This window comes from Morus notabilis, unplaced genomic scaffold, assembly GCF_000414095.1.
Source record: "Morus notabilis unplaced genomic scaffold, ASM41409v2 Scaffold802, whole genome shotgun sequence".
Taxonomy (NCBI): domain Eukaryota; kingdom Viridiplantae; phylum Streptophyta; class Magnoliopsida; order Rosales; family Moraceae; genus Morus; species Morus notabilis.
The window spans coordinates 261,236-272,853 of NW_010358472.1; the positions used below are offsets into that span (position 1 = coordinate 261,236).

At 37.8% G+C, this 11,618-nt stretch overlaps 2 protein-coding genes across 5 annotated transcripts; one reads left to right on the top strand and one right to left on the bottom strand.

The window, feature by feature from the left end:
- Positions 1-882: 882 nt before the first annotated feature.
- LOC21396820 (major latex allergen Hev b 5) lies at positions 883-2,795 on the top strand. Its single transcript, XM_024162086.1, has 2 exons — positions 883-986; positions 1,839-2,795. The coding sequence occupies exons 1-2, from the start codon at positions 972-974 to the stop codon at positions 2,316-2,318; spliced, it is 495 nt and encodes a 164-aa protein (XP_024017854.1). The 5' UTR covers positions 883-971; the 3' UTR covers positions 2,319-2,795.
- Positions 2,796-3,685: 890 nt separating this feature from the next.
- Positions 3,686-10,778, bottom strand: LOC21396821 (E3 ubiquitin-protein ligase UPL5). 4 transcript variants are annotated; one of them, XM_024162065.1, is made up of 4 exons: positions 10,660-10,778; positions 8,575-10,542; positions 7,029-7,654; positions 3,686-4,295 (listed from the first exon to the last, which is right to left on the bottom strand). In XM_024162065.1, the coding sequence occupies exons 2-4, from the start codon at positions 10,475-10,477 to the stop codon at positions 4,032-4,034; spliced, it is 2,793 nt and encodes a 930-aa protein (XP_024017833.1). In that variant the 5' UTR covers positions 10,478-10,542; positions 10,660-10,778; the 3' UTR covers positions 3,686-4,031. The 4 variants fall into 4 exon arrangements, with proteins under 4 accessions (XP_024017833.1, XP_024017831.1, XP_024017832.1 ...); XM_024162063.1 differs by having other exon boundaries at positions 8,575-10,552; XM_024162064.1 differs by having other exon boundaries at positions 8,575-10,562.
- Between the last annotated feature and the right edge of the window lie 840 nt (positions 10,779-11,618).

The following is an 11,618-nucleotide window of genomic DNA, read 5'->3' on the forward strand; positions in this document are numbered from 1 at the left end:
TAAAAATTAATAGGTCATAATTTGTTAAGTTATGGTTCATAATCAGATAAATTATGGGTAAACTTGTCAAGTTATGGTTCATAGCCATATAAGTTATGGATAAAAATTGACAATAACTTGTCAAGTTATGGTTCATAACCAGACAAGTTATGGAACAAAACAGTAATTTGACCTATTTATTAACTTATGTAAACTATTAGCCTATTAATTTTAATTCATCTCAAGTCTTGACCTATTTTCCTCTTTCTCCCTACTTTTTTTTAGCATTTTTCCAAATAAATTCAAAAGTACAGCTCCATTCATAATGCAGGAAAATTAATACTGAAGGGTTATATATCATATATGATTTTTCATTTTTTATTTTTTAGGAAAAGAGAGCTGTAAATCCATTTTAACACGACGGAATTAGATAATTAACATGTAATTTGAAAATGAAATCCGCATTTTTAACTCCCAATGAATAGAAACTTTAGGAACATGAGCACATGATAGTAAGTCATCTACATGTTCCGCAGCTACAAAAAAACAATGGGAAACCAACTCAAAAGGAAAGAATGGATATGATGCTGGTAAGAGAAATGGCCTCCACCACATGGCACTTCTCATTCATTGTCTATAAAAGCTATATATAAATATTATAAAAATCTTATCTATGATTATAATTGCTCTAACTCTTAAAAAAAAATGAAAAAAAATTACAAAGGAAAAACATTTACAACTAGACAAACTAGTGTCCTTTAATTTTCTGTCAGTGACGTGAGGTGTCAAATGGCAAAAAAGATTCTTCAAGTGTTCATACCCCACTCCCCTTCAACAATTCTTTTTTATTTAGTTTTAGCACTTCACTCCTCTATATATAGCTCTCATTCGGATCATCTCTTCACCACACTAGCTAGCAATCAAGCATTCTTTGTTTTCCCAACAACCTTTATTATTCTTTTCTGTCCTTTTTTTTTTTTTTTACTTCAAATATGGCCACCGCTGAGGTATAACTCAAACACTCATTCATTTCTTTTTTTTCTTTTTTTTTTTTTTTTTTTGGCTGCATCAGGTAGAAGATATATAGGGTTGATCCAGACGTTCTCAATTTTTTTTTTTTTTTTTTTTTTTTTTTTTTTTTTTTTTTTTTTTTTGCCCAATTTTTTTTTTTTTTTTTTTTTTTCATATTTTGCATCTTGTTATCGAACTCCGAACGGAGAAATGAGTTTTTCAATACTGATGTACTTCATATGTGGGAGATGCGATCTGCTTGTTTATGACTAACACAGTAGCATCGATCCCGAGTTCACCCATATGGACATACTGGATTGATTTATGAACTTGTTTTTGCTTTCAAAGTGAGATCACTGTCATCAATTTGCATATCATGATGGTGTTGGTTGATCAATCCGTCTTTGACCTTTTGTCATGGCCTGTTTTCTCTGATGAATTAACTCCAACGTTCTTGATCAATCACTTAATATAGTGAATGAATAGTATTGTATCAACTGCTTTAAGACACGTTAATAGTAACCGATCGAAATGTATGCTTATAATCTAATCTGCGCTCCAAGAGACCTAAATTTCTCTCATTGGCAAACTTGGCCATACATTTTCTTTCCGAAAAGAGAGGGAAACAAATCATCTTTTTTTTTTTTTTTTTTTTTTTTTTTTTCTGTTCACTGCAGCTTTATAACTATGAATGATTCTGTGACCGTATATGATCATTACTCTTTAATTCTTATATCAAATTAGTTTCTCAAAACTTTTTTTTTCTATCTTCAAAACGATCTAGTCAATCAAAATCTGCTTCTTTTTGTCTAAGAAAAGTGTGTTAAAAAAAAAAAAAAAAAGCGCAGGTTTCACCAGCAGCAGCAGCAACACCAGTGCCAGAGAACGAGACTACTGAGACGATCAAGGTTGAGGAGACAAAACCAGAGGAGCCAGAGGCCGCCCCGGAAGCACCCGCCCCAACCAGTACAGAAGAAGACAAGGAAGTGCCTGCAGAGGCCGCGGAGCAACCCGCGGCTGCTGTAGCAGAAGCCCCGCCGGCTGAAGCAGCGGAGACCAAGGACGAGGAGGTGAAAGCGGAAGAGCCTGCGGTTGAGGAAGAACCAGTTGCAGCTGAGAAAATAGTCGAAGAGACTCGAGAAGTTAAAGAAGAAGAGGCTGCAGCCCCAGCTGAGGAGAGCAAAGAAGAGACCTCAGAAACAGCCGCAACTGAGGCGACTGCTGCAGAAGAAGAGAAAGAACCCGCAGCTCCTGTTGAAGCAGCAGAAGAGGCCTCCACAGATGTTCCAGTTGAGACAGATGTTCCAGTTGAGAAGATAGAGGAATAGATACGATCATGGTTTTATGATGAAACGGATTAGTTTGTTGGGGGGGGCTTATCGATCTTTTTTCTAGGTTGCATGTCAAAGTCTGTCACCTTTTCTTTTCTTCTTCTTTTCACCTTTTTCTTTTACTTCATTCACTAGTTTATATGGTTTTAGTTAAAGCAAAGCAAAGCATCGGATGAGGTTTGGAATTTGGATGCTGCAGTTATTATAAGCACTTTGGGTCCAAGTCAGCATACTCGCCATGCATGTGGAGAATATATATTTATATATGTATCTTTTTGAGTGGCGAAGAGGTGGAAAATTAGAAAACCCCTATTTTTAGATGGGGGATATTGCATGTATTACTATAAGATTTGAAGGTGTGTGGATCGGTGGGGGGTGGGTATGGCTCTTGGATTCAGAAGAGTTGGAAATGAGTTTGATATGGTGTGATGAGATGTGATTTTTGTTTGGTTTGAATAAATTTTTATTTCTTTATTGCCGTTATAGCTTCATAATATTTTGATGAGTGCCTTACTAAATAATGTTGTTGCTGGTTTCCACATAGAAACATATTATTTCTGTCATGAAGCAACTTCTTTTTAGCAGGGACTTATGAGTTGTGAGCAGTGGATTTCAATTTTATCAGTGGGGCGATGAGTAAATCGTCCCGGCGCATGCAAAGACGGTTCGGAGTTCCCTTTATATGAAAAATCTGTTGGATGGTAATGGAGATGGGAGGCATAAACCTGCTCAGCTCCAAAATTTGGGAGTGAAAAGATGATCTCTTGTAAAAAAAACAAGTACACAACTTTCTTGCTAGGAACTACAAGCAAAAGTTTGGGAAAATATGATCTTGACATTCACTCTCAAGCGCTTCAAGTCTTCAACCATCTCTTTGAGGAGGGAAATCTCTTGACCTTTCTCCCTCTCGTAATCTTTAGCACTAAACAAATCCCCTTATTAACAAATTGCACATAGAGACGAAACCTTAAGAGAGAAGCAATTAGAAATTGAGCTTTATAGGATCAAAGAAATTGACATGTTTCAAGATATTCCTTAGTTACCATTGAGATTACTCAAGTGAGAGGTGAACGAACGGTAGCAATATTCGAGAAAGACGGGCTAAGTTGAGAAATAAGAATTCTATCAGGAGTTTTCAATATGCTGAGAAGAGGAAAATATGCACATTATCAAGTCATGACTCCGACTACTTATCCCCAAAAAAAAAAAAAAAAAAAAAAAAAAAAAGGGGGAAGAGGAAGAAGTAGTGACGACTCCGACCAAGAAATATTCCTCTTCCCCCATTTGCTTCTAATATCAATAATAATCAAAAGTCCTTTCATATGTGCGTACATCTGGGCGAGCAAAAGATCAAGAGTAATATAGAGACAGTAACGGGTAAATCGTTCTATTGACTTGCATGTCATTGCACGATCTGTGTTTTACTTACAAGTCATGAAAACCAACAGCTAATTAAAGAAGGGGCATATCTACGAAAGCAGAGAAATTTTGTTTCTTTGTTCCTTCCCTGCTTTATTTATACTATACCTGTATAAACAGTAGACAAAAAAGAGCAATGACAATGCGGCCTTAAATAAAGAGCAACTTGCGGACTAGAGTGTCTTCTCACATACTCTACTGACAAGGACAAACAAGATACTATCTATAATCTGTACAAGCTGAGTTCCAATCTTTTTTATGTGCAGGAAAATAATCCAGATGCACCTATCGTCACCATGTGCCAAAGCTACTTCCAAAATGTTCTTGTGTTATGATGCGTAGGCGGTCTTGCAGCATGCGCATAGACGAATACGGCGGGAAGCACAACCGGTAAAAACATGTATGAGATGAAGGCAGGCGATCGTGAGGCTCCGAGGACCTGTAGATATAAAGCCGAGAAGCCAAACCACGGAAACCCTCAACTGGAAGATACTTCACGGAGGTCCAAAAGAAGAGAAGAATCTTTCTTTGCTCTGTGGACATTTCCTCAACAATCTGTGCAGATTTTTTTCCAGGATAGTTTAATGACAAAAATATTGGTATCAGAGTTTAGTTAAATTAATAAGAACAATCGCCATATTCGATATCATTCTCTTTTGCAAGGAACCAAACAATGTATTTATGTGTGCACTCGTGAGCATACGTGTTACTATTATACAAGAAACACAGAAATTTCGTTTGATAGGAAACCTACAAAGCAGATTTTTTTTTTTTTTTTTTTTGAAATCATTCAAGCGTCGTCAATTAAACTCAGATTGGAGCCTTCAATGTAAGGTATACTACAGATAATGTGTTTCAGCTCTTTTATCCATAACCATAATCCTGTTTCACAACTCTTTTTTCCTCAACCAAGTTCCAATTGGAGACCACTATATTTCCATGGTTCCTATTCGAGAGCGTCCACTGACAAGATGCTTTAAAAATCCTAAAAGAAAGTTTCTACACTATATCTCTATAATGACAAATATGTATGCTAAATCCTTGGGGAAAAAATGCCACTTAAATTGACAAAAACCAACACAAATCATAAAGAAACAAAACCAAAAACCCTCGAGAATAATTAGAACACCAAACAGTCACAAAATGGTGTTCACTTGTATACAGTTTTTTGTTAATACAATAAAGCTGGACAATATATAAATGAATAAGAAATAATTAACCGAGTCAAAATATTTCATTCCCATACTTTCCAATCAGCAATGGCCAATCCTCCAACAAACATTAAGCAAAGAATCACGACTCTATCATGCTGTTTTACAAGGATAAATATACTCGCACAAAAATACACCCTCACAACCATCTTTACAGGGAACGAGTGCTTTCCCTTTCAAAATTTCGCAAATAGAAAATGAAGGAGCTACATAGACACTGAATAAAGACGGGCATTAAGACTACACACTAAGGGTGCATTTGGTTGCAGTGGTGAAATGCTAATGGTAATAAGACCAGAATGGAATAGGAATTAAAAAAAAAAAAAGGATTCACGACTCTATCATGGTGTTTTACAAGGATGGATATACTCGCACAAAAGGACACCCTCATAACCATCTTTACAGAAAACGAGTGCTTTCCCTTTCAAAATTTTCCAATAGAAAATGAAGACGCTACATAGACACTGAATAAAGACAGGCAATAAGACTACACACGAAGGGGGCGTTTGGTTGCAGTGGTGAAATGGTAATGGTAATAAGAATGAAATAGAATAGGAATTCAAAAAAAAAAAAGAAAAAAAAAGAGATTCTTTTATTTGATTGGGAAGGGTTATAGAATTAGTACTTGAACGTGAATTATGAAATTTGGTTAATTAATGAAATTCAAAGTACTTTGACAAAAATACGCTCAACTTGAAAATGGTTATCTAATCAATTAAAAAACAATCTAATCTTTTTTTTTTTTATCACAAAGTTCGTTATTATTTAAAATCAATATTAAAAAATGTTATAGAGATACAAACTAAAAAAGTGTTAACTATTTCCTCAAAAAATAGTAATAATAATAATAATGAAACAAAGGATCAACAAAATGCATTCTTCTTCCCATGCCAAATGGGTGTTCTTCACCAAACTCATGTTCTTCTAATCTCAAATACTTTATCTAAATCATGGATATACACAAATGTCCTTTGTGGAAAATTCTCAATGATTTGTCTACACATCTAGAGGGAATAGCTTGCACTTGATGGAAGTTGGAACACCATTTGCAGGCCATGCCTTGGTTTTCACACTGATCTACATGCTTTTGCCCATAAGATCTACTCTCAACGTAGAGAACAAGCACTCTCAGCCGCGATATGGCTGCTGTCATCACCAAAGCAAGGCTGCCCTCCAAACATCAAAATGTCAAGACCGGTGACAGAGATGAGAATGTTGAGATCAGGGTCAATGGGGAAATGAGAGAGAGGATGAGGTTGACAGTGGAGGAGAGAAGAGATAAGGACTGATCATGAGTTCTTTGGAGCGCCAGCGTTGGTGGCGGCAATGGCCAACAATGATCAGCAAATGACGGAGACAATGGAGTCTAGGTTGGGTTCTTCTACCTTTGTTCTATTCTAATGTAAATAAAACATAAAGTGGCAATTAGGACAAAACAAATTTATACGTGGAATGGCCTGAATATTCCTGTCACCCTAGAAATGAGTGCCAATTCCACCGGTTTGGGTGAGTAACCTTTCCGTTGGAAAAGCTTTTCCAATCTCAACTTCTCCACCTAAATTAAACCCTTTTTGAGGGAATTATCATTCCTTTATACTTCCCATTCAATTACCCTCAACCATACATGCCGTAAGGTTCTCAACTGTTCCTACTCAAACCCAAAACCATTATGGACTTGCAAAAAGTAAGTCTCTTTTACCTTAAACCATCTACTATAAAGGTGGCGTGCACTATGCCCAAAGGTCTTATATATCTAGTAATGATCAGTTGTTTAATCTATGAGCAATACACAAAGAAACATCCAAAAGAGAAAAAAAAAAAAGTTAATTAATGTTAAAAACTCAAGCAGCATACATGCAGAACGCCTGCCATGTCAAAATACACTTTGATATGTACATGTTTAAAAATTAGAGAGCAAATTTCAAACTTATTATTCATTGACATAATAGAATGACGGAAAAGGATAACCATAAAGAACTAGAGAGGGAAGAAAATATTTAGTCTATTGCAGGTATACGGGGACTTAGAAAAGCGAAGGAAATTTTTGAAAAAACAAGGATCCTGAAGGGAGGCATACCTTCCAGAACCAGACTATCTGAGAGTCATTCTCTTTGTAGCCATTGTACTCAGTATGAGCTTTCCAATCTTCAACGCTAATAGCACTTTCACTTCCATGTAGCATCAAATCAAGATCTTGAAGCTCTAAACCCTGGAAAAAGGACGTCTGAAGACGAAACTTACAGAACATATTCAGACTTGAGTCACTAGGCTTACAGAGCATATCAGCAAAGCCTTGACCGAAACGTGACACCTGTGCAGAGATGGATTTGACAAACTGATGCTGAATAAGAAGTTTAACATACTCGTCCCTGTTTTTGCTGTTAACAACAATACTTTTCCCTCCAGGGCAGAGCTCCACAACTCTCCTTGCTCCTAACTCCTCAATTTCTCGAGCAAAAGTTAACCCTAAAGCATCTGAATCAATAAACTCAGCATCCATCTGTAGGATCTTTTTGCAGCTACTATACAAGCAAGGATCAGCATCGCATATGTCTTCTAGAGAGATCAAAGAATTTCCAGCCAATTGCTGGAAAAACATACGATCAAAGACTATGCCTACTTGCACTTTATGCATCAAAGCCAATGCAATCACCCGACCAGCAAACGCAAAATACTCAAGGTGCAAGGGATCAACCACAGAAGCTGTAGAAAGAAATGAGATGTAAACTGAGTACCATTGAAGAATTTGTTTATTTCACAGAATTTTGCAATGGATACATGTAATGTAACACACAATTTCAAATGATCTAATAACCTGCAAAAGCCCATAGATTATAAACTAATGAAAGAACCCATACTGAGTCATCATAATCTCCTTATTACTTTCAACTGACACCCAGCCATCATTAAAAGACAGAGGCTTCATCCCAATTTTCAGATTTTGGTATTCTCTTCCATACTAACTGTAATTATAAGAACAAAGTAAAACACAAAAATTCAGAAATAAGTCATCAAAAGCATTCCTATGAGAAGACATACCTATCACTAAACTATTCACACTCTCAATTTCTCCAAGGTAACTAAACATTCAATGCAGATAATGATTTCAACAAGAACTGTTAACCGCGAAACATTGGCATTTATAGTTTTTAGTTTCCAGTGTTCCTATTACAACATCGAAAACCAAGACCCAAATGACGCATGTAATATGATCCATAGGTCATGGGTGTTAAGTAAAATCTGTAACTGTTCCAAGAATCTATTTAACCCTTCCTCCTCACTACTCTCCCTCTCACGCGAATATGCACCTATGTGCACGTACACACAAACATTTGATGTTTAAGATCAATAATACATAACCAAACTACTTTCCCAGAGTAACCAAATTCTAGAACATGTTTTTGGATCCCATGCCACTCAAAATTCAAATCATTCTTGAGCCTTCACTCATGCCTTTCTACTCCAAGTCCAATATAAATTGGGTATAGAATGCAATCTATGATTTATTCTGTCATTATTCCTACAAGACAACATCTTTTCACACAAAAAAAGGCATAAAGAAAATGAAAAAGATCTAACTGATGTCTAAATAGATGTTCCATCAAAAGTCAGATGAAACTCACCAGGATTAGGATAGAACCTTCGACAATCATGTGGGCATGCCACAAAAAGCGCATTTTGTGGATTAAATATAGCTTGGCACACCAAAAAGAACCACTCCCGCAGTACACCTGGACCCGTGGCCTCCTCGTTTTTGAATTCCATAAACAGACCTCCATGTAATGATTCAGGATCAGCTCGTCCTATGTACTCAAAAGATTCTTCCAACAAATGAGACCTGTCGATGAGCATCTCGTGCAGTTCCTCATAGTCTTCTTTTACCTCAGCGAACATCATCATGGCCAAATGCCTCCTGGATTCAAAATCAAGCACATCCTTGTGGTTAACAATCCACTGATTATCATCAGTTCGCCTTGCATAATTAACAACTAGCGCACAAAATGAAGACCTTCTGAGCCGCAATACTGCCCAGAATCTTTCTTCAGCATCCTCATAGAGTTTAGAAATGCTATTTAGTTCCTTCAAAATGGCAAGATACTGAGACCATCGAGTATGGGCTATATCACCATCTCCCTTCCCTTTCCCAGCTAAATGGTCTTCCATCTTGAGAAGACACTGGTCCATTCTGCAAAGCAACTGACGAAATATGCGATGAAGAAACTCAATCTCCTCACCGTATAATGGATGCTTATAACCCCTTCCATCCAACAACACCGAAATTCGACCCCTAGACCCCACTTGCTGAGTGATCGCTTTATTCAAAGGGAGCAAGAAGGCAGAAAAATCGCGGACATCACTCAACAAAGGCCCCACACCAGTCGACTCCACACTCGAAACCAAATCCCTGGACAACCGCTCCGAAAGCTCACTAACAAATGGAAAAATCTCTTGTACCCCAATCAATTCCTTAACATTGTCAGGCAAAGCCGACCCATGACTCGAATTCGAAGAGGCAACACTTTCCAACAAGGAACCTAAAGCATTCCGGCAAGAGACATATAAAGGGTCCTCATACCCAACTCTTCTAAGCAACTTACAAAACTCCAACAAAATAGGTGCACATTGATTATATAGAGGTTTATGCAACGAATTACGAATCAAACCCAAAAAATGCTTAACTGCGCCTTCGCTGTGCTGTTTATTTTCCTTTATAGGCGACACGTAGAGCATGACCAGCGCCGCCGGAGCCGAGGAAGACATGAATATCTGGAGGTGGCTTGTGGCCGAGTCGTTCTCTTCCTTGGGCGTCATGGAAAAGTACTCGCTCATGCAGCTCTTGATGTCTTTCGGCTCGTTAGAGTAAGGTTCGCCTTTGCAGAGCCGGCAAATAATCGAAATCATGTCGTCAATAACCTGCCAAGCGTGTGGGTGCTCTGTGCTACGCATACGGCCCACGAGCTGTAAACTGGCGTCGTTTTGAATCGAACATTCCGCGAGCGATTGCTCCCACTGGAGCTGCTTTCCCCTGTAAATGAGCCTCTGCTCGAACAGAGGAATTCCGGTGATCGCCTGTATCCGTTCATGGATCGATTTCACGGTATCGTTAGCGTCGGCTTGGATTACCAGATTATAACCCTCAGAAAGCATCCTGACGAAGAACTGTAACGACGAGGGGGACCGAGTGGACTTGGGACGACTGGAGCTGGTCCCATAAGAGGCCGATTGAGCGTCGAAAACCCTAGAATCGAGGTGCTGGGAGGTGCCGGCCGAGAAGGGGCACGGCGAGCCGTCCGATGAGGAATTGACCGCGTTGAGCTCGTCCTTCCTCATTCTGACGGAGACTAGGTCAGAGAAAATAGCGTTGTCTCCTTCTTCCTGATCGTCGTCGTCGTAATCGTCGAAGTTAGGGCCACCATAGTCGTCCAACTTCCGCTTCGACGACAGACGGTGGTATTGGTGATCGGCGGCGCCGCTGCGCTGGTGGACGCAATCGACGGCGGTTGCTGCGCTCTCGACAAGAGACATTTACGATTGGGGCCCACCCAGCCGCCAAGATTCGCAAGAATCAAGCGCTCATGGGGAAATCGCCGCTATAACCAACTACAGAAACCTTCAATTAAATCAAAACAAACAGGACCATAAAACGAAAACGATGAAAGGAAGCTGCCTGGAAAGAAAGAAAGTGTGAGAAAATGATAGAAATTTACAGGCAATTGAAAAGAGAATGATCGGAATTGTCGCCTTGGCTCCGCGGCCGTATTTCTCCAAACACTCTCTTCTTTGTCAAGTTATTGCGTACTATAAAATATTACAAATCTATACAAACCCAAAAAAATAAATAAATTGGTAAATACTACCCTACCGGAATAGCTACTGTTATGGGGGCTTTGTGACCTTCAGATGAAACAATCCAACGGTGATAGAAGGGCTTCCAAGGGCCCAAGTATTTTGGATTTCCCTAAATCTGAATTTTGTGAACTTACCAAAATTGCTTCCATGGTGCTGAGATTAGATGCGGAGACGCTCATTAAAAACTTGCGTTATTTTTTTGGCTAGAAAAACTTATGTGGTTTAATTCTGAACATCAACGCTTCTGATTACGCGCTTTCAATCTTTTTTTTTTTTTTAATCTGAATCGTATAATCGTTCTAAGTGAATAAAACATGTGATTTCATTTCAGTCGTTGGATTTTAACATGTGACGCGAAAAATTAATTAGATAAAGCTGAAATTTATAAACTTCATAAAATAAGGGTGAAATCTTTATTAAAATAAATTTGTTTTAACTCCTTAAAAAAATTGTTGCATTTTTAGTTTTTAGTTTTTTTTTTCTTTATATGTACGCTAAGTTAAAAATCCCATGAAAAAAAAAAGAAAAAAAGGTTAAAAAAAATCTTACTTTACTCCACGTAAAAGAAAAATAAAGGTAAAAAAGTTGTACACTCATTTCTTTTCTCTTTTTGACAGGTAAAAGATGTATCATCTATGGTTTTGTTACATAAAGTTTGTCAAAATTACTAATCCTTCGTTGATATAATATATAACTATAGTCTATAAACGGATATGTCTCTGGAAAACGGCCATATAATAACCAGCCAAGCAAATAACAGGCTCTATATTTAATCTACAGCGCTTGGTGTGACTTTCTTTATATATATATATATATA

What these genes read in the sequence shown, in the direction of transcription:
- LOC21396821 (XM_024162065.1), bottom strand. Translation starts at nt 10,477, where the DNA reads ATGTCTCTTGTCGAGAGCGCAGCAACCGCCGTCGATTGCGTCCACCAG. An exon ending in AAGGTTCTATCCTAATCCTG is followed by an intron (nt 7,655 to 8,574) that starts GTGAGTTTCATC and finishes TTCTTTCTACAG; the next exon opens with CTTCTGTGGTTGATCCCTTG. An exon ending in AGATAGTCTGGTTCTGGAAG is followed by an intron (nt 4,296 to 7,028) that starts GTATGCCTCCCT and finishes AAATCTGCACAG; the next exon opens with ATTGTTGAGGAAATGTCCAC.